This window comes from Sebastes umbrosus, chromosome 6 (assembly GCF_015220745.1).
Source record: "Sebastes umbrosus isolate fSebUmb1 chromosome 6, fSebUmb1.pri, whole genome shotgun sequence".
In the NCBI taxonomy this organism is placed as follows: Eukaryota; Metazoa; Chordata; class Actinopteri; order Perciformes; family Sebastidae; genus Sebastes; species Sebastes umbrosus.
This window is the reverse complement of record NC_051274.1, coordinates 26,711,728-26,732,028: the sequence shown is the minus strand read 5'-3', so window position 1 is coordinate 26,732,028 and position 20,301 is coordinate 26,711,728. Positions and strand designations below refer to the sequence as shown.

At 39.8% G+C, this 20,301-nt stretch overlaps 1 protein-coding gene and 1 long non-coding RNA gene across 3 annotated transcripts in view; both read right to left on the bottom strand.

Moving 5' to 3' along the window:
• Positions 1–5,452, bottom strand: part of sema3h (sema domain, immunoglobulin domain (Ig), short basic domain, secreted, (semaphorin) 3H) — a 70,831-nt gene extending 65,379 nt beyond the window's left edge. Inside the window, exon 1 of one of the 2 annotated variants that reach the window (XM_037773675.1) lies at positions 4,944–5,452. In XM_037773675.1, the coding sequence (XP_037629603.1) occupies positions 4,944–5,043 (100 nt within the window). In that variant the 5' untranslated portion in view covers positions 5,044–5,452. The remainder of the gene's footprint in view (positions 1–4,943) is intronic. The other variant, XM_037773674.1, reaches the window with a different exon arrangement.
• Positions 5,453–8,178: 2,726 nt separating this feature from the next.
• On the bottom strand, positions 8,179–11,424 carry LOC119490492. The gene is made up of 3 exons (XR_005207418.1): positions 11,286–11,424; positions 9,137–9,218; positions 8,179–8,505 (listed from the first exon to the last, which is right to left on the bottom strand). It is a non-coding gene; the product is annotated as an uncharacterized LOC119490492 (long non-coding RNA).
• Positions 11,425–20,301: the final 8,877 nt, after the last annotated feature.

Sequence of the window (20,301 nt, the reverse complement as noted above, 5' to 3'; positions counted from 1 at the left end):
CTTGATGGATTTCAGAGTTTCTCCAGTGTGGTTTTGAAAATGTTTCAAAAGCACAGTGGTTGGAGCGGTTTCTCAGCCAGCAGAGGAAATTAAAATGTGTAGTTAGTTTGTTTTTTTATTTAGGTTTTCTAATAATAGTGTATATTACAAAACGGCTGAACTGTTTTACAGTTTGCTGGCGTGAAAGTGAAACAGCATTATTACAGTTTTGTGTCAGATTAACACCTTGTTTGCTAAATAAATAAAAAACAGAAGTTTCTCTGCAGTTTCACATTTTGTTTTTCTTTATATTCTATGTTTCACATCATTTGTCTTATGTTGTATATTATAGTGTATTAAGACACATTTTCAATAGTGATGTTACGTTCGTACGCATTTAACTTAATTGATGTACTTATTTTATGGCCAACCATGCCGGTTTTCCTAAACCTAAGTGAGTGGTGTTGTTTCCCCCTGCTGGTACTGCACCATCAAACACTTGTGTAATATTCACGCCTCGACGAGGCAAAATGTGACACTGACACGCTATCCTCTGGTAGACTGGTGGGTCTATTACATGCTTTGTCAGCTATGAGTTCAAAATATGAAGGAAAATCCAAATGTGCAGTGTCTCTGATCTGCCAAACAACCTCAGTCGTCCAAGTGTTTAAGTGGAGCTGAAATCGTTTTCTAATTACAGCGATTCCCCGACGAAAAACCCTCCTCCCTCTGTCTGAGAAAAACCTCCGTGGTGATGGGAAGGGAAATGACCACAGCATGGAGCTCCCACAGAGAGGGAGAGCACACACACACAAAAACACACACATAATGGTGGACATCACAATCCCTACACACATTTTTTGTTCTCTTTCCAAAGATGAACATACTGCAGCTATAAAAACACACACAGTCAAACAAACACAAACCTTTGTTGTTCAAAGTCATGAGCAGAATACGCAACAAAGACTGAGGTGGGCAGAGATCCTGGAACTGAAACAGCTCTATCTAAACACACACATATGGTCATATCTTAGAAGTGACTTAAATAAAACCGCTCACAATGCATCAACACATGCACATTTTCATACACTCCATACACTCATTTAGAGCACATATACATACTCAAGGACATACAGGCACATAGTTCGTATGTATGTACGCTCAAGAAGACACACATGCAGCTACTTAAGCAGCTCATCACATTTTCATATTCAGATTTCATTAGAGCTAAATTCCCACCTGGGAGAATCCAACAAGGTTTCCCTCTTCCATCTCTCTTTACTTTCTAGGTCACGGTTGGTCGACTTCAGCCTTATCACTTCACAGACCCTTTGTGTTTTGGCTTATGCAAGACCGTGTAATCAGTTGGTTTCTTACTTTACGGTGTCTCTGGTAAACATCATCGTAACTAAAGGCCCTGGATACCACAAAGAAGCTTTTAATTTAAAGGTGATTCACTGTAAATATGGCTGAGAGGGCAAAAGATCAAACCTCAAATCCTGTTTTAATTAGAAGATGCAGATCTTTGCTTTCTCATTACTTTTGACCGTCATGTTTATTATATACCCAAACAACAAAACACCCAACATGGGTCATTGTGTTAAATCTTATCCTGAGCAGACTGATGCTACAACTACAACCACACTGTCTGTCAAATCTTTCTTGTATTCTCCATTGAGGCAAACCCCACCCCACTGCTGCTTCCACAAGGTTAAAACAAACGCCAACAGCTATTAGAGGATTGTGCAGCAGCACCCTCTCAGAGGACCCGTCTACTCCAATTCAACCATGCATAAACCTACTGACGGGAGAGACTGTTCAACACTGGCATGTTGATTCAACACCATGTGTTTATGCAACGTGCTACACAGTGGCCACTAACAAGTGCATGAAGAAAAAAGACACTGAGAAAAAGAGGGTGAAATACATCTGAATACCAATGCACAATTCAGTTCTCCACCAGAGTGAAAACACAGCTGAAATTTCACATTTTAGCTACAATGAATTATGGCTTTCCTTTCCTGTTTTATGGATGGTCTGTTGTGTTTGTCTGCAGGTTTTTCCCAGCAACCTCTCTGCATGGATTTCAGTCTGTGGTGGACACATGGGCCTGGGGCCAAGAAGTAATTAATTTGGTGGTGATCTGGTTCTGGGACTTCTGCCATCAGATAATGATTTCTTTGTTGGCCATAACTGAAACTAACAGACATGGACACTTGATTTCAAATCCTGAGGGGGGGTTTTGTCCTGTCAAGAATGACAGGGATGATGTCTTTGGGTGTGAAGCCTAATTGGTAAATTGTTTCAAAGATGTTGGCATAAGATTTGATTTCTACAGGAAATCTAAAGGCCAAAAAATGGCCTATCTGATTTCTTGTTGCTATCATTATTGATAACAGTGTAGCCCTAATTGATATTTCAAATACACTTTAAGTAAAGGTCTTAAATAGGGCTGTCAATCGATTAAAATATTTAATTGCGATTAATCGCATAAGTGTCCATGATTAATTGCAATTAATTGAACATTTTTATCTGTTCAAAATGTACCTTAAAGGGAGATTTGTCAAATATTGAATACTCTTATCAGCATGGAAGTGGGCAAATATGTTTGCTTTATGCAAATGTATGTATATATTTATTATAGGAAATCAATTAACAACACAAAACAATGACAAATATTGTCCAGAAACCCTCACAGGTACGGCATTTAGCATAAAAATATGCTCAAATCATAACATGGCAAACTCAAGCCCAACAAGCAACAAAAGCTGTCAGTGTGCTGACTTGACTATGACTTGCCCCAAACTGCATGTGATTATCATGAAGTGGGCATGTCTGTAAAGAGGAGACTCGTGGGTACCCATAGAACCCATTTTCATTCACATATCTGGATGTCAGAGGTCAAGGGACCACTTTGAAAATGGCCATGACAGTTTTTCTTTGCCAAAATATAGCCTAACTTTGGAGCGTTATTTAACCTCCTTCGCGACAAGGTTTTCTAGTTTAGTATGATATCGGTATCTTCACTCTAGTTTTAAAACTGACGAAGCTACAACCTCCGAAAGATTGCGTTAATGCATTAGAGAAATTAGCGGCGTTGAAATGATTTTGCTTTAACGCCTTATTAACGCGTTAACGTTGTCAGCCCAAGTCTTAAAGGATGACTCTAGTTTTTATTTTCCTAGTTTTGTCCATCATTCCTATTAGTAAAAGTCACATTGTACGAGATCTGGGACTAGGTCTACATCGCTAAATAACGGGGCAACGAACATGAAAAGTCAGGCGATCAGACAGGTTTTAAACCCCCCCCCCCCCAGTTTAGCCTAATTTTGGAAGAGAAATTTATAAAACTGTTCCAAAAGGTCCTTTGTAAACATCCACTACAGATAACAAACTGACCTACTCTTCAAATTTGACCTACTCTACTTTCTGTAATTGTGTTCACACACAGTTTTCCAGTGTATTAAGAGAATAATAGCAACATTTCAGTTCAGTTTTGCAGATTAAGGGGTTAGATAATCTGGCTACAGCCTTGACTTGTTTACAATAGGGCTGAAAGATCATGGCCAAAATGATTTTCACTATTATTTTGATCGATATTGAGCTACATTCCTACTAATCTTTGTACAAATCTTTGCATCAAAATAAGACTGATCCTTATTCACAGTACATCTCCTAGAAGCAAAATAAAATTGTACCAAAACTTTTTACCCAAAATGAAATCAACAGAGCACTGCTTTCACTTTCATGTTCTGCTACATTCCTGCTAATTAACAAATCTTAGCATTAAAATAAGATGACATGACGTCTCCCCAAAAGTGAAGCCAAAACATCTTGATCGCCCCCTGGTGGCTGGCTGTTAGATTAGGAAGCACTTTATTTGATAGGCAGCAGAGTTTTCTATGAGCGGAACAGTTTAAACGTCATTATCGCAGTCAATCATGTTCATTTAACTGTGGGAAGCCAAAATTGTGATTGCAATTAATATTTGATTAATTGTGCAGCCCTTGTTTACAACCTGTCTGTCTGAGTCTTACCCAGTCTGACTTTGTTGTAATGGTGTCACCGTGTCTCCAGATCTCAGTGATTACTTTGGTGAGTACAATGTTATCATAGCTGAGAGAAATGATGGACAAAACTATGAAAATAATGATGAATGCTGAACAAATGGTAACTGCAGAGTGGCACAACGCTAAGCTACTTTTGGTCAGTCATCTTTTTCAGTAATAGGAATACATTTTTGGAATGCCCTACCAACGGAAATAATAACACAACCTGATCTGAAAACGTTTCATAAAAAGGTGAAACATGGGCTGAAACTAAACCAAACCTGCAATCATTGATCACTGATAGGGAACATACATATGTAAATTGATTGTAATGTATGATGTATTATGTGATTTTATGTATGATGTTGTATTATGTGTTTTTACTTCTTAAAAGCCTAACCAGGGACAAGGTCTGCAAATTGACTACGGCTAGAAGTCCTACATATACTGCATCGGTAGCACTTTATTTAAATCTAACAATGCCTACATGTATTGTCCCTGTCAAATAAATTCATAAATAAATAAAAAAATATGCAATTTAGTAAACTCTATTTATAACATTACAAGTGTTGGAGAGGCAAAATGAGCACTTAAATTAGCCACTTCTGAGCATGTTGAGAGGAGAAAGTGAGGTGGGCGTAGGCTAAAGACGAGGCTTACTTGACTACTGGGGGAAGATGAATTCAATACAGGTGATTACAGAGATGGAGGAAGTGAGACAGTATGGAAAGGAAACAAAACGGGTAGAGGGACAGAAAGGCAAAGGTATAATTTGGTGCTCCACATATCGCGTAACAGTGTGTGGGCAGTAATAGAATAGGAAAGAAAGAAGTGTGTGTGTTTGGAGGATAAGAGCGGGACAGATGTATTAGACAGTAAGAGCGAAGAAAGCACAAAAAACAAAAAGCCTCTTACCGGAGTGTGTGAACTGCAGTCTTGGTTGAGATGCTCTCCATGCCCCCGTTAAGGAAACCCCGAGGTGGGCTAGCAGGACCGCTGTCACCGGCCAACACATCCTCCTCCTCACACACACACAGAGTCCAAGTGCGAGTCTAATCTTACAAATTGAGGCAACTAGAGTAACAAGTGCCACCACAGTGTCAGTCAAAATCTCACAGGGGGCTACACACTCTTAGTCCAAAGTGTTGCACTGTTAAAAAAAGTCTAAGTCACAAAGATGCTGAATCCAAACAGTCTTGAATAAGTCCAGATCCTGAAGATAATTCACCGCTTCCAACAGTAGCACTCACATACAGACTTTACCATCTGTGTGTTTGTGTGTTTATATTTTTTGAGTGAGTGTGTGGGCTTCAGAGATGGAGGGAAAATGTATTCCAAGAAAAAACTAAGTCGTCTCTCCGCTGCCTCCTCGCAGCTTGACAGCTCTCTTCTGTTCTGTCTCTCGTCCCGGCTCCTCTCTACATGTGACTGCTCTCTCTCTCTCTTTCTCTCTCTCTCTCTCCTTCTCTTTCTCTCTCTCTGGGAGGCGGAGGGAGAAAAGATCCCAGATCATTGTGGCCACCCTGCACACACTCAAATGCAGGCACGCATGCCTATTCACAGCTCCGGGAACCCCTAGTTAAAGTGGAAATGAGAGAGACAAATCAGCTTTCATCTTTAGTCCCATTTCTCTCACTCTCAGTTGCTCAGTCTGTCACTTTCTCTCTTTCACTCCTTTTCCTTTTGCACTTACTCTCTCACCTACTCTTTCCCTTTCCCCTACTTTCTTTCTTTATAATATATAACACTTATCAACACCAGATTACTCCAAGCTTTAAAGAGGTCACACAAGATTACTCCGAGCTATAAAGAGGTCACACAAACAACAAACTAAGTGAATTGTAAAAAAAAAAATGTGATCAGGTAGCAAGAACAAAAATGAGAGAAAAGTAAACAAACAAAGATAAAAAAGCAACAATAAGAAAAGTAATCTGAACATCCATACCTACATACACACATTACTTGTATTAGCAAGTTAAAATTAAATGATAAAAAAAATGCTTGTGGGTTTTCAGACGCAGTTTAAAACTAGAGACCATCTTGCGATGGGAACACACCAGCCGCGAAGCAAAATCGGGCCAGTGGCGTAAAGTGAGGGAGCCAATGGCCTCTTCCCCACTTCCTACCCCCCTACTTCCGGTGGTAGTGTCTAGAAGGGAACCCGCAAGTTGGGGAAACTCTTGCGAGATGGTTAAGGTTAGGCATTGATCTGGAATAGTTAAAGTTAGGCATTGATCTGGAATAGTTAAGGTTAGGATAGGTCGTCAGGCAGCGAGTCTCGTGAGAGTTTTTGCAAGTTTTTGCAGATTTGGGGGTTACCTACTAGACACGACCACCTCCGGCTCCCTTGCTCGGACCACACCCATCTTCGAACTCGACCTTAATTTTATCTCAACTACACACCTGTAAAGTTTTGCCACTCTAATAGTCGGAGGTAATAGTAAACGCTGTCACGGCTGGTAATGGTCGAAGCCAAAATTCTGAAAACGTGACAGTGCTTGTTTTTCTACAGTATCGCAGGTACCGTCAGGACTCAAGACTAACATCGTCCCTGGGATGATTGAAGGAGATGTTTTCACAGCAATGTAAAAAAGATAATAGATCGAGAATTATGACCTGTTTAACTTCCTAACAAAAAACAGTATGCAAACGGTAATAAAGGAGTGTGTGTTGAAGTACATGGGATTTATTGTTATACTTTTGTTTTTTACCGTGGTATCGAATTGGTATCGAGAATCATGGAATTTCACTGGTATTGGTATTGACTACTTAATTTCTGGTATTGTGACATCCCTAGCTGTAAGTAAGATATTCAGATATTCAGATCAGAGTTGAGGTTCCCAGCAAATATTCAGCACCCTTTGGTCGGCTCCTGCCTGAAGACCTCAAGTTGATACGGGGAGAAGGACTCAACAGATATAATCTGGGGCCAACCCATGAAGTTCATTGAAAGTAATGAGTAGATCATGAAATCAATTCTAAAACAAACCCTCTCCTTCACTTTCTCAGTACCTTCGTCTCTTTCCTCTTTCTCATTATTTTCTCGGTTTCCACTTCCAACCCAAATGTAATCATTAAAGCTTCTGCCTCCGTTCTTGCTCTGTTATTTTCATTAGATAGCTGCTGCTCACTGGGGTACGGCAGCGCAGGCTGAATTTTTCACCAGCTTCAAGTTCAATCACAGGCTAACGGGGACAATTTATTCATTCTCTGGGATAAATAATGAATTTAGGTTGCGTGCAAATGAACAACTGTATACTCCAGCCACGGATTTCTGGTTCGTAAATGATTCATCATCACACTTGTTTGTTATTGTACGTATTGTATAATTAGTACATATTTTTGTTTTCAAATTTGACCCAGCAGTTTAGTTGTATGATTAGAAGTCCTGTAACCTGGTGTTTACACAACCTCATGCAGCTTTTAATTGGATGAGGGCAAACCCGCTCGTAATTATTTAACAGAAGAAGAAGAAGTTGCCTCGTGGTTATACAGACTGACTAACCCTCCTCCTGTGATGGCACGGTGCCCTGCTGGAGTGACCTTGAGCAAGATGCTAATGAAGCTTCATGTTTTAATAATTAACATTAAATGTTGTTCATATCATCGGACAAAGTGGAGCTCAATACAACTCCTTCATTCCCTAAAGACGGCATGTTTTTGCTCAGTTTCATGAACGACGGGTCCATTTTTATAATTATCATCATTAGTAGTAATATAAGTTTTTACTGCTTATCTCTATTGAGGCTCTCACTCTGATCTCAGATAAAACCTGCTAATCAAACAGAGTAGGACTTTGTTTACTTTAATTTCACCAACAGGGCAGCTGTGGCTCAGAGGGTAGAGCAGGTTGTCCACCAATCGGAAGGTCGGTGGTTCGATCCCCGGCTGCTCCGGGTCACATGTCGATGTGTCCTTGAGCAAGACACTTAACCCCAAATTGCTCCCGGAGACATAGCCATCGGTGTGTGAATAAGTATTTAGATTAAATCCTGATGGGCAAAGTTGGCACCTTAGTAGCCTCTGCCATCAGTGTGTGAATGGGTGAATACTGACATGTAGTGTAGAGCGCTTTGAGTGGTCGGAAGACTAGAAAAGCGCTGTCCAAGTCCATTTACCATTTACCAACCATGTGCAACAGATGATTTTTCAACAGAAAGAAGTAAGTAAAGTGTATTTATATAGCACTTTTCACAGATATACATCACAAAGTGCTTAACAAGATCATAATGCAAACAAGAAAGAGCTCATATAAAATTAGGTGACCACTCGAGCCACATGGTTAAGAAATTAACAAATAAAACACAATACATAGAGAAAAAAACCTACAAGATGCTGTGTTTAAAACTGCAAATGTAAAAGTTTGAATGAGGTGAACTACATGTGTGTTTAATCAGTTGGTGATAAGACAGTTATAAAAATGTACATTTAAGGTCTTCTAGTAATGCAGATTACTCTGAGGATGTGCTGCCATTTCCTGCCAATGATGCAGAAAATACAGGATGAGGGGAACTAGAAATGTTTAAGTTTGCTTTTCTGTTGAGATTCTGAAAACTAGGAAAACCAGACTAGTAAAGTGTAAAGGTTAAAAGTGTAAAAGTTAAGAAACAGTGGACAGATGCTGCAGTCATCATTTGAACATGTGAGTCAATGAGTCACCATTTGCTGCCTCTTGTTGCATTGTTTGCTAGTATCAAGAAACTGCAATTGTGTATGAATAAAGTTTGTATTTGACCTGTCAGCCATGTCCTATACTGGTGGTTCTCAACCAGGGGTCAATAGTTTATTTCTACTATTTAATAAAAGTTAAAAGTGAGCCCAATGTGAATAAGAGTCAGTGACCTCTCTGATCATAAGTTTCACTTCCTCCACGGTTTTCTCCTCAACTGTAGTTGACAACTAGGATTCTGGTCTTAATCATATCCAACAACCAAAATACTGGTATTTTTCGAAGGAGGTCCCTGAAATGAAATCTTATCAAATTAGGTCTGTGACCTAATGTTTATCAATTTAGGGGTCCTTTATACAAAAAAAAGGTTGAGAACCACTATCCTATACTACAGAGCCAAACAAAAAATATCAACAGCCACTCAAGAGTAGGCTACTACCTGAGATGCAGATTCTTCTTGTGCGGTTAGATCTGTGGCCAACAAAACAAAAGAGACTCCTGCTGCTGAGGTCATCACATCTCTGAGGAGAAGAGATGGAAAAGACAAGCATGAAGCAAAGTGTTGTCAGTTTAATGTCACTTTAACCTTTCTCAATTTAAGCTCTCGCCATAAAACTGACTTACAAGGACCTCCTAAACTCTCGGGTCATGAAGACAGAATAATTACAAGCTCTTCACAAATCTTAGCTGATCACTCAGCTTGTTAATTACAACTAATGACCTCCCAGCTAGGGGGAACAAAAGGCCTCTGATTTCTCTCTGACAAGTGACGTCAATTACTCAATTAGCGTGTGAGCTCTGGCTGCCGGGATCATTACTGGTTTCAGATCTTACCGCTGCTATTCTCTACAAACCACATACACACACACACATCTATTAACTCATGCACATTTCCTGTGTTTTGTGGGCTGAGTGAGAATGCATCATTTAATGAGAGTTCAGTATCATCTTGTTGCTTAGTTTCATGAGGTTTGCGCCCCCTTTTGAGGCTGATATGAACCCTAATGTCACTAATTCAAAGTGTATATGATAGTCATGGTTGGTGTAAGTCACTATGCACCTTTTAGATGGAATGAACTGCAAACTGTCCTCAAACTAGTCTTGCATTCCCCTTGGAAATTTTAACGCTTTATGTTTTTTTATGATTCTTGTAACTGTTTTGAATTCCTGTTTATTGTGTTGTTTCTGTTTTGCTGATTGTGTTCTTGTGAATGTTTCTTGTTCTCAGGTTTCTCTTGGAAAAGAGATTTTAATCTCAATGAGACTGCCTGATTTAAAAAAGATTAAATTCAAAAAATATATAAGTGGAAGGAAGACAAAAAAAACATCAATTCAGCTGTTTCTCGAACATACCCATGAGTGAGGGTGTTTTAAGATACTAGTGGCTGTTTGTAAAGTTTTTGATTTAAAATATGTGTATTATTTTTGACAGCATAATGGGAATACAAACAAACAAGAAAACAAAAACAAAACACAAAAGGACACAGCCTGGGGTGGATTAATGCACAGGCTGGCCTAGGCTGCAGCCTAGGGGCCCCATGTTTACAAGGGCCACAGATTTGCCAGATTATTTCTAATTATTTAAATGTACTTCAGACAAAAAAAAAAAACGTTACCCCTTTTGGGCCATAAGAAACATAAAAAAATATAGAGTGATATTGTGGTTTTAGCTGACGTGTGTCGCCTCACTGTTTTGACGGATGCTCGTTCACATTCAGGTAGCGCGTGCACACGGGCGAGCGCTAGCGACAGGACGCTGACTTTCGTTGACTTAATGGCCACAGGTGTCGCTGTTACAACCAATTTCTGATTCTTACAAACAGTCCCTTTAAAGTATGATGAGTAAGGTCGGGGGGCCCATACAAAGAGTAGCCTAGGGGCCCCTGACCACCTTAATCTGCCACTGGGACACAGCACATCCTAGGTAATATCAATAACCACAGTCATAATTAAATTAAATATAAAGCAGTTTTTCTTTGAAAAGTATAAAAGTGTATATACATATATAAAAAAGGAATATACACAGCAAGGTGATTTACATTGGACACATCACACTAGTCCTCACCCTGAAGGCTGTTTGCAAGTTTTATACAGTACATACATACATAGTGGGATTGATACGTGATTGATAGTTTAGGTCACTTAAAATCTCATATTAAGGGCTTCACTAAACAGGTATTGTCTAATTTGAGATGAGTGACAACAACTTGGGGTCTTCTTTACAGACAGTAATGAGGAAACAGCTGAAGTAGTAACTTGTTATTTGTTTTAAAACAGTTTTATCCTGTTTATTACAGAGCTAGCTACCTGAAACACCAGTTCACAGCACATAAATAACTATTAATTTAAAAGAAAATGTGAAATAGCATTCATTATCATATATCATTATATATCATTATCATTACCATCATTATGTAGGTGGAAGGCCTTAAAGCCTATAAAGTTAGCTGTTAGCTAGCTAGTACAGGGCTGTCGTTATTTACGTTAATTGATTAATTAACGTTAATTATTTCATATTTTTAATGTCATAGTGAGACAAACACAATGAGAGAGATTTACATAACAAGTTGGGACAACCAAAACCTTACCTTAATGTGACTGTTTGTCTCTAACTGAATAAACTGTCTGGTAATAATGGTAGTACATAATCCCTTCACTTCACACAGGTGGGACTGTGCTGCCATCTACCTGGTTGATTGAGATCTCGCGTTCCGCAAACACTCCGGATTCTCGCGAGAACTCCTATGGGAGAGTAAACTCATAACGAGACTTGGCTTGTATATTCAAGATTCAAGATTCAAGATTCAAGCCCTTTTTTGTCATTGTGTAGTACAACGAAATTAGATTGTGACAATCCCAAAGGTGCTAATGAAAAGATAATACAATAAAAAAGAGATAGTGCACTATAAATGTAAAAAAAAAAAACCATATATAAAAGATAATACAATATAAAATATAAAATACAATATGTATATTGATGAGATGACAGTTTTGCCAGATTATTGCACAAAGTTTCCATAAGATAATTATATAATTATTGCACAGCATCATATCATTATTGCACAGAGTGGTAAGCATGTTATTGCACATATCCGTAACAGTAGATTTACAGTATTTACATTGCAAAAGTGACACAGTAGTGACCAACGTGTTATTGCACATATATGAAATGAGTCGTGTAAATGTGTAATTTTTTGCTCAAGTTAGACGTCTTTCTGCACAAACAAAGTGGACAAAACACGTCCAGACTACAAACCTGTAAAACTATAAACTGTTGCAGCGTCACAGAAGAAGAGAAGCAACTGTTATAAACACACTTAAGATGTAATGTCAGCATTATGTCACTAGAGGTCAGTGTGTGATTGTGTAAATTCAGTAAGCTATGCCTAGGAGAGGAGGGGAAACATGCTTTAGATGGGGTTCAGAAGACATTTTTTTTTATATATATATATATATATATATATATATATATATATATATAAACCTGCAGAAAATAATAGCATTTGACACCCTGCAGGGATTATGTTCCTTTTTTCTGGGAAAAAAAAATGGGGAAAAATATTAAACTGTTTTGGAAACATCTCAGGGCCTGTTGAAATGACACTTTGGATATTTCATGAATTAATTCTAGGTCCTGATGTTACATTTCATCTGACCCTCTTTGGGTTTCTCACCTGCTTTGAATCACACAGATCAAAACTAAGATTTTAAGAGAGACTTTGCTCCATTATATGGGTGGTGGGACAGATATTGGCTTGATTTTTTATACAATATTATTATCATCTAAAGTTCTATTATATATAATTTATGATATATTTGCCCATATTTGTAACATTAGATATTCAAAAAATGCCAACACAAAAGAAGATTTGATGAGCCCACTGTGATCAAATTCTTACCAGGACTTTTTATTTTTAATTTTTTACAAAATGTTGTTAAAGAAAGAAATTATCTTTATTGACAAATCACCATAGTCCACCCACTTCAGTCTAATGTCTTTATGTGTCTCAGTAGTGAGTTTACTGTAAGTCTTACTTTCTGATATGATTTTAATCTCATGTGGTGAGTTACTTTGTATCCCTATACTTTATTTAGAATGTTCAATACAGTAGTTACATATACATCAGTATCTTTAAAAGTATAAAAACAGAGTATTCTTTAAAGACATATAATTTCAGAAATAGAAAATACAAAGTCTGCTTTTAGTGTACAAAAGGCAGAAATGTATCTTTGGTTTGCATGTGCAAAAACTGCTATTAAAACAACATATCACATCCAGACAGATGCACATTAAAACACATTCACATAAACACAATACATCAATGGACACCTTCTCACATAAAAAGTACCTCAATCATATATCTTATACTGTATATACTGTATATGTTCTTAATGTATATGTTCTTAATATGCCTGTATATATTCTTAATATGCCTTGTACAAAGTATTTCCTTTTATAATTGTAATATAACTTATTATTTTTAATGGAGCTTCCCAGCAAAAAGTATTTAACATGATTGTACTTGTATAACCAGCGTGACAATAAACATCTTGAATCTTTAATCTTGAATCTAGAAGCTACATTAAAAAGGAGCAGCAGGTACCAGGACTGAATCAAGGTTAAATAAATAGATATAAAGTGCTGTGTGCTTTTTATGGATGTAATATGTAAGATGTTAATCAAATTAATTATGTAAATTTCCCCTTGTTAAAAATGAGTAATAGCCTATTACTGATAACATAGAGAGGTGGGCTACACACTGTTTTCCCATAAATTAATCAAATCATAATGTGCACCTTTGCTGTGATATTTGATTTCAGTATATTTTTAATTAAGGGTTACATTATTTATAATATTAGCCAATCAGGTTTATTCCCAGAGAGCGGTTTGGATTTAAATCCTTCAACAGATGTGATGGAGTTTATGATGGGTGGAGTAGTGAGTGTTTTGGAGGGAGTGGGTCTTCTGAGCGTCCTGCGCGCTCCCGTCATGATGTGTTGGAACCTCTTGTGTGGGGGCGCGGCTGTCACGGGAGCGCGCATGGTGCTGAACAGTATAGCCAGTAGTGAACCTACACAGTAAAATATGGACATCAGCATCTCAGTAAACCAGAGTTAGTTAAATATTGGTGATTTTTTTTTGTGGTTAACAAGCCAGGGTTTTGGTTTGGTTTTGGGTTGATTTTTTGGTTTGTTATTTGTCATGGACACTATAATAAACTTGTCCCACCAGAGATACAGAGACACATGGGGTCACTGGGCGTTGTGTTTCCAGTTGTATTTCAGTCTAAAAATAAACTTTGACAAACAACAGAATAAGGTGGGTGTATGCATGACTCACAATCATGGGGCAATCCTTGTCATAGCCCTCCTTTTACTCCCAAAGTCAGAACAAAAAAAATCCACCTCAGACACAGAGCAGCCAGTCCAACCAGTCCAAAGTCATCACCAAAGATCGTCTATTGCAAAGATGAATAACACAGTAGTTGAAAGAAGAGGCCTCACTCTTGCTGTACTCTCAATGCAGCAGCAGCATACATTATTAACACAGCAGATCTGTGGACGATGGGTCATCCCAAATTCTCTCTGAAATTTGCAGGACATCGGTGGGTCTCACGATGTCACAGGTCAAAGTTCAATGAGGGCAACATCTCGAGATCTCTTCATGACGTTGAATGTTTTTCGTTCGGCCTTCATTGAAACAAATAGGGATGAATCCTGGAGTGAATCTACCTTAAAGGCAAGTATAGGCTGAATCTTTGCCTCCTCCCAGGGCTGGACTGGCCATCTGGCATACCAGGCGTTTTCCCAGTGGGCCGACGTATGTCTTTTTCTTTTTTTTTGGCCCATAAAACAGGTAAATCGGCCCATTTCTTTTCCTTAATTGACACTGGGCTGGCCCAATCACTCTGTGCCGGGCGGCCACAGTGAGGAGGAGAGGGAGGGATATGAGGGAGGGAGTGTAGAGTTTGCGGTAAGCAGTTACGGGCTAGGTTTATGAGGTCTCAAGATTGGCAAAATAACCACATTTGAAGGGATTTCATCGAACAGAGCCTTCAACAAAACGTGGTACACACAGTACAAATGGCCAGTGATGGGGCCGATTTGGGCCAAAATGCCAGGGCCGATTTTTAGTCCCAGTCCAGCCCTGCCTCCTCCCATTAAAAGTTGGTCTGCATACCGTTAGCATCATCTTAAATTAACCCTGGGTCATGTTGCACAATGCATTTTGGAGAAACTGAAAACCACAAACACACGGTTATGTCCTACAAATTCAGGTCAAACTCGGAACAACCTGCAGCTGAACACGCTCAAAAGAGATGAAAGTGGACTTCAGGAGGAGCCCCCCCCCCCCCCTGACATCCAACACAGACACCATCAGGAAAAAGGCCCAGCAGAGGATGTAGGCCTACTTCCTGCACCAACCTGCTTCAGGAGCTGCTGATCCAGTTCTACGCTGCAAAAATCCAGGCTGTTCGCTTCAAGTCCATCACTGAGCGGTTTGGAACAGCAGCCAAAAACGGACTACAACGGACAGTCAGGACTGCAGAGAAAATCATTGGTGCCAACCTGCACAGTGCCCTCCATTCAGGACTTTTATTGCTAGGCAACAGTTTGGGTCCATGTTTACTTCCTGTCAGCTTATGTCATCCACATACACTGAAACAGGGAATAAACTGGGACACATTTACAGACATCTATGCATGTACATACTGTACATAATCATCCAGTCCATTTATATACAGTCTGTGTTTATTTCTTTGCACTATTTGTATGGTTAACAACTTACAGAAAGACTTGACTTAGACTATATGTATTCACCTATTTTTCACACAGTTATTCCAGTCTATTGTTTACCTTTATTTGTCCAGCTTTGTTGTCCTTGTTAGCTCCCATGTCTATTTATGTGTATGTGCATTGAAAGCAACAAAAAAACTGAGTCAAATCCCTTGTATGTGTTCACATACTTGGCCATTAATGCTGATTCTGATTCAGATATAACTGCATTTGTAGGAGCCGCTAGACTTGACATCCATCATGACATACTCAGCCTTGTATTGCAGACTTTAAAGGAGAGAGCTCTGAAAACAGGACCAGGCAAGCTATGAAACACAGACACCCGAGGGAATGACTACAGCTTGGCTTTGGCAGAATATACTATCTGTTATTGTTGAATGCTCACAAAATATCTGCTTAAAGGGACTGTTTATAACTTCCTACACGTATAAATCACCCGGGTCGGTGTCCCATGCGCGCCCACATATGCGCGCTCGCGTGTTGCTACGCTGTTCAGACAAGACTCCAACACAAACTACACGGAAGCACCAAAACCGCAAAGTTATATCTAGTGAAGCCCATCTTGCAAAACAGTGTTGGCGGCGGTAAGAGGACGCGGGGGAGACCTTAGCTTTGGTCTCCAGGGCTGGAGCCTCTGCTCCTCTGCTCCTCTGCCTGCCTGCCTGCCTGCTTGCCTTCACTCAGCTCGCTCCACCTCACGTGCATACGCGCACACTACACACTGCAGAAGAGTTAGTAACTCTGAGAATATCTAGTGAATGTACAGTGGACATTTGTGCAGAAATAAATGCTGCAGCTCCTCCAGACCAACAGAGGTTTTCCGTGTCTTGTGAAGTGACGGGGCTCCACAGCGAGAAACGTTATCGTCTCCCTCCCACCGCGGCCGGGATGCTGAAGCAGGAAAAGCCAACACTAGGATCAGAAGTGATTCATGGAGAGACCTTCGTCTGGTCAGCTAACATTACTGCCAAGCAGCTGAAATATAGAGTGATATTGTGGTTTTAGCTGACTTGTGTCGCCTCACTGTTTTGAGCGATGCTCGTTCATGTCTATTTAGAGCGAGCACAAGCGCGAGCCCGACGCTGACTTTCGTTGACTTAACGGCCACATGTGTCGCTGTTAACAAGCATTTCTGATTCTTACAAACAGTCCCTTTAAACCTTTAATATGACCAGAAAGCCCTGACATCACGTTTTAGCCTTTTAGAATGAAACCCTCTGTGACAAAATTCACAGTTAGCTTGAAAATTGCCAGGACTATAGCTCTCAAAGGTTTTGTGGTGCCTTGGAAAAGCAGCAGAGTGAGAGGTCTTTCCCTTTCCCGCTGCCTGTTTCCACAGCAGATGATTGGCTCTTGTGAAGCCCCGCCCCATTTATCTCCTCTCCCTCCCTCCCATTGGACGATCCCCTTCCTCTTCCTCTCATCCCATTGGACGAGCCGGACGGGCGATGAGCTCATATTGGTTAAAAATAGTTGGGCTCGCGAGGGGCTAAAAATAGAGCGGTATATAAAGCCGGCGGTTGAGCTCCAGTGCGCGCTACTCCTCTCTGACCGGCAGCAGGAGAGGAGCAGCTAGAGAGAGAGACGGAGAGAGACAGAAAGAGAGAGACAGAGAGAGAGAGAGAGACAGAAAGAGAGAGACAGAAAGAGACAGAAAGAGAGAGACAGAGAGAGAGAGAGACAGAAAGAGAGAGACAGAAAGAGACAGAAAGAGAGAGACAGAGAGAGAGAGAGAGAGAGACAGGGAACAGCTTCCCTCCAGCTCATTCCTCCACAAGTGTTGCACCAGAAGCAGCGTTGTGTCTTACATGATACCCAGCCACTGGTTTTAGGGTGGAGCAGGCAGTGACTAACTTCCTTCCTTCCTTCCTCTTTGACTCTGGTTTCGTTGTCAACGTCTCTCTAGAGAGCTGCTACAGTCATTTCCCCCAAAGCAGAGCAGACGCTGTTAATAAGTGATGAATAATACTACAGCTCTGATTGAGGTAAACCACTGTGGTTCACACTTGTTGTCTCTTATGTTTAAAAAAAGTCACATTAAACAACCTAGTGATGTGTATTTGTGTCCCAACATGACTGCACGTCCTGTTGCAGTCTTTACCATTAAAGGGACTGTTTGTAAGAATCAGAAATGTTTGTTAACAGCAACACCTGTGGCCGTTAAGTCAACGAAAGTCAGCGTCGGGTTCGCGCTTGTGCTCGCTCTACATATACATGAACGAGCATCGCTCAAAACAGTGAGGCGACACACGTCAGCTAAAACCACAATATCACTCTATATTTCACCTGCCTGGCAGTAATGTTAGCTGACCAGACGAAGGTCTCTCCATGAATCACTGCTGATCCTAGTGTTGGCTTTTCCTGCTTCAGCCTCCCGACCGCGGCCGGAGGAAGACACCGGCACCCGGTCGGAGACGATAACGTTTCTCTCTGCAGAGCCCCGTCACTTCACAAGACACAGAAAACCTCCTGTTGGTCTGGAGGAGCTGCAGCATGTATTTCTGCACATACATCCACTGTACATTCACTGGATATTCTCAGAGCTACGAAGTCTTCTGCAGTTTTTAGTGTGCGCGCATGAACGTGAGGTGGAGCAAGAACAAGTGCGTTGTGTGACTGAAGGCAAGCAGGCAGAGGAGCGGTCACACGCGAGCGAGCATATGCGAGTGCGCATGGGAAACCGACCCCGTAGATTTATACTTGTAAAAAGTTACAAACAGTCCCTTTAAAGGACAACAATGGAGCAATTTAATGGGGTAAAAAAAAAAAACAGTAAGGGCCTTATAAATAAATAAAACCCAGAGTCTATGACGCCTTTATAAAGTAAAACACTGACAGGGACCATTTTTCTGCAGCATGAGTCCTGAATGCAAGACTTATACTTATAGTGGAGTATTTTCACAGTTAAGTAAAGGATCTGAATACTTCTTCCACCACTGCTTGCTGTTATCTCTTTGGCTTAAAGTTGCTTTGCCATCAGCCCTCATCTGCCATTGGGGGGAAAATAGCATGCTCTGGAGGACCAGTGTTTCGTGCTGTAACGCAATCCAGCAGATTTCCCTTTGAATCAAGGGTTAACAATGTACAGTAAAATACAGCTAAGTGGCGACTGACAGTGTTCTGGCTGATGGTGTAGTGTTTTACAGTAAGGTGCTCTCTTCTCATTCACACAGGCTGACTTCTTGTTTACTCTCACATCCACCCACTACACCTCTCGTAATCCATCATTGGAGGCCTCCTCCTCCTATCCATCCTCCTGTTTATCTCTCCTCCTCCTCTGACCATACCACACAAGACTCCTGTATAACTGTAGGTCACTCTGGGCACCTTTCTTATGTAGTAATATGGAAACTGTTGAGTTTGACCTCTGATCTGAACGGTATGCAATGGAGGGAATAACAGCAGGAAAGCCACAAGGAATGTAGGAAATGTAAGTCGTCCAAACACCACTTCTTTTTTAAAAAGAAGCTCACAAACCTCATCCTCGGTTCTTTTATTTAGACTACTGTAACTACTTATGGAGGACGCAACCTGTCAAAATAAAAAATAAATGAATGAATAAATAAATGACTCAATAAATAAATAAATATGTCATTAAATGTATCAAAAATATTAAAAGTAAATGTATAATAGATATAATATAATAAATGCACTCTAACCCATGCTTTGACCCCATAGCACACATTGAGTGACAGCCCCCTCATTTGCATAAGGAGGCAGAACTGCATAAAGAAATGTGTAAAGAAAAGAATACAGAAATAAATAAGTTTGGGGAAATAAATAAGGGTGAAATGCAAAGGGGAAATTGTGCATAAATAAATAAATGCATAAATAATAATACATAAATAAATCACACATATAAAAATAAATAAAATACATAATTAAAAAATGAATAAGGAATAGATGCAAAGTAAATAAAAAATAAATGCAAACATTAATAAATTCAAAAATGAATAAAAATAAATAAATAAAAGGGAAAATTAAACAGAGGAGTAAATAAATAAGGGAATTAATACAAAATAAATAAATAATTAAGCAAATTAAAACAGATATATCAATTTATGTCACATTGTATCAATTAATTAATGGCTAGAGTTATTTTTTATATTATTTTTAATTACATATACATTTAATGACATATTTATTTATTCATCGAGTCATTCCTTTATTTATTCCTTTATTTTTTATTTTGGCAGGTTCCATCCTCCATAACTACTAAGATTTCACTTTCAGTTCTACATCACTCCCTATGCTTTCCCCACTTTGAAATACTTTAGTCATAGTGTCTACCTTGAGGTTTGGTTACGTCCATGAATACCAATGAAATTTACTTAACCTCTATTGTTGTGTCCTCTTGCTAACAGTGGCACCAAAATGATGACAGCCATTTGTTGCTCTGGCAGCATTGACAAATGATGATTTCAGTGTTCACATTCAAGTGGCTGTCAGCTCAAAACAGAATCAGCATGGAGAGATTTCTGTCTCCATCTGATCCAGATCAGCTGTAAAACTGTGATGTGATGTGTGCTGCACGTGATGGTAAATATACGTTTCTATAGGAAAAGGTTACTGTAAGTGTGTGCTCCCTGTGAGAGCCATCCTGCTCATATACATCCATTTTATTATTAGATTTCCACTCCTCCGCGCTGCCTTACACAACTACTGTATTTTATTGTTGGACACAGAGCAGTTCCACACATTACTCCACAACATCCAGCAGCAATCATCCCACACAGGCTGAAACCGTCTCACCTCGCCATCCCACACACTCTCTGCAGCACAGGCTTCCGAGCGAGGCTGCTGGCA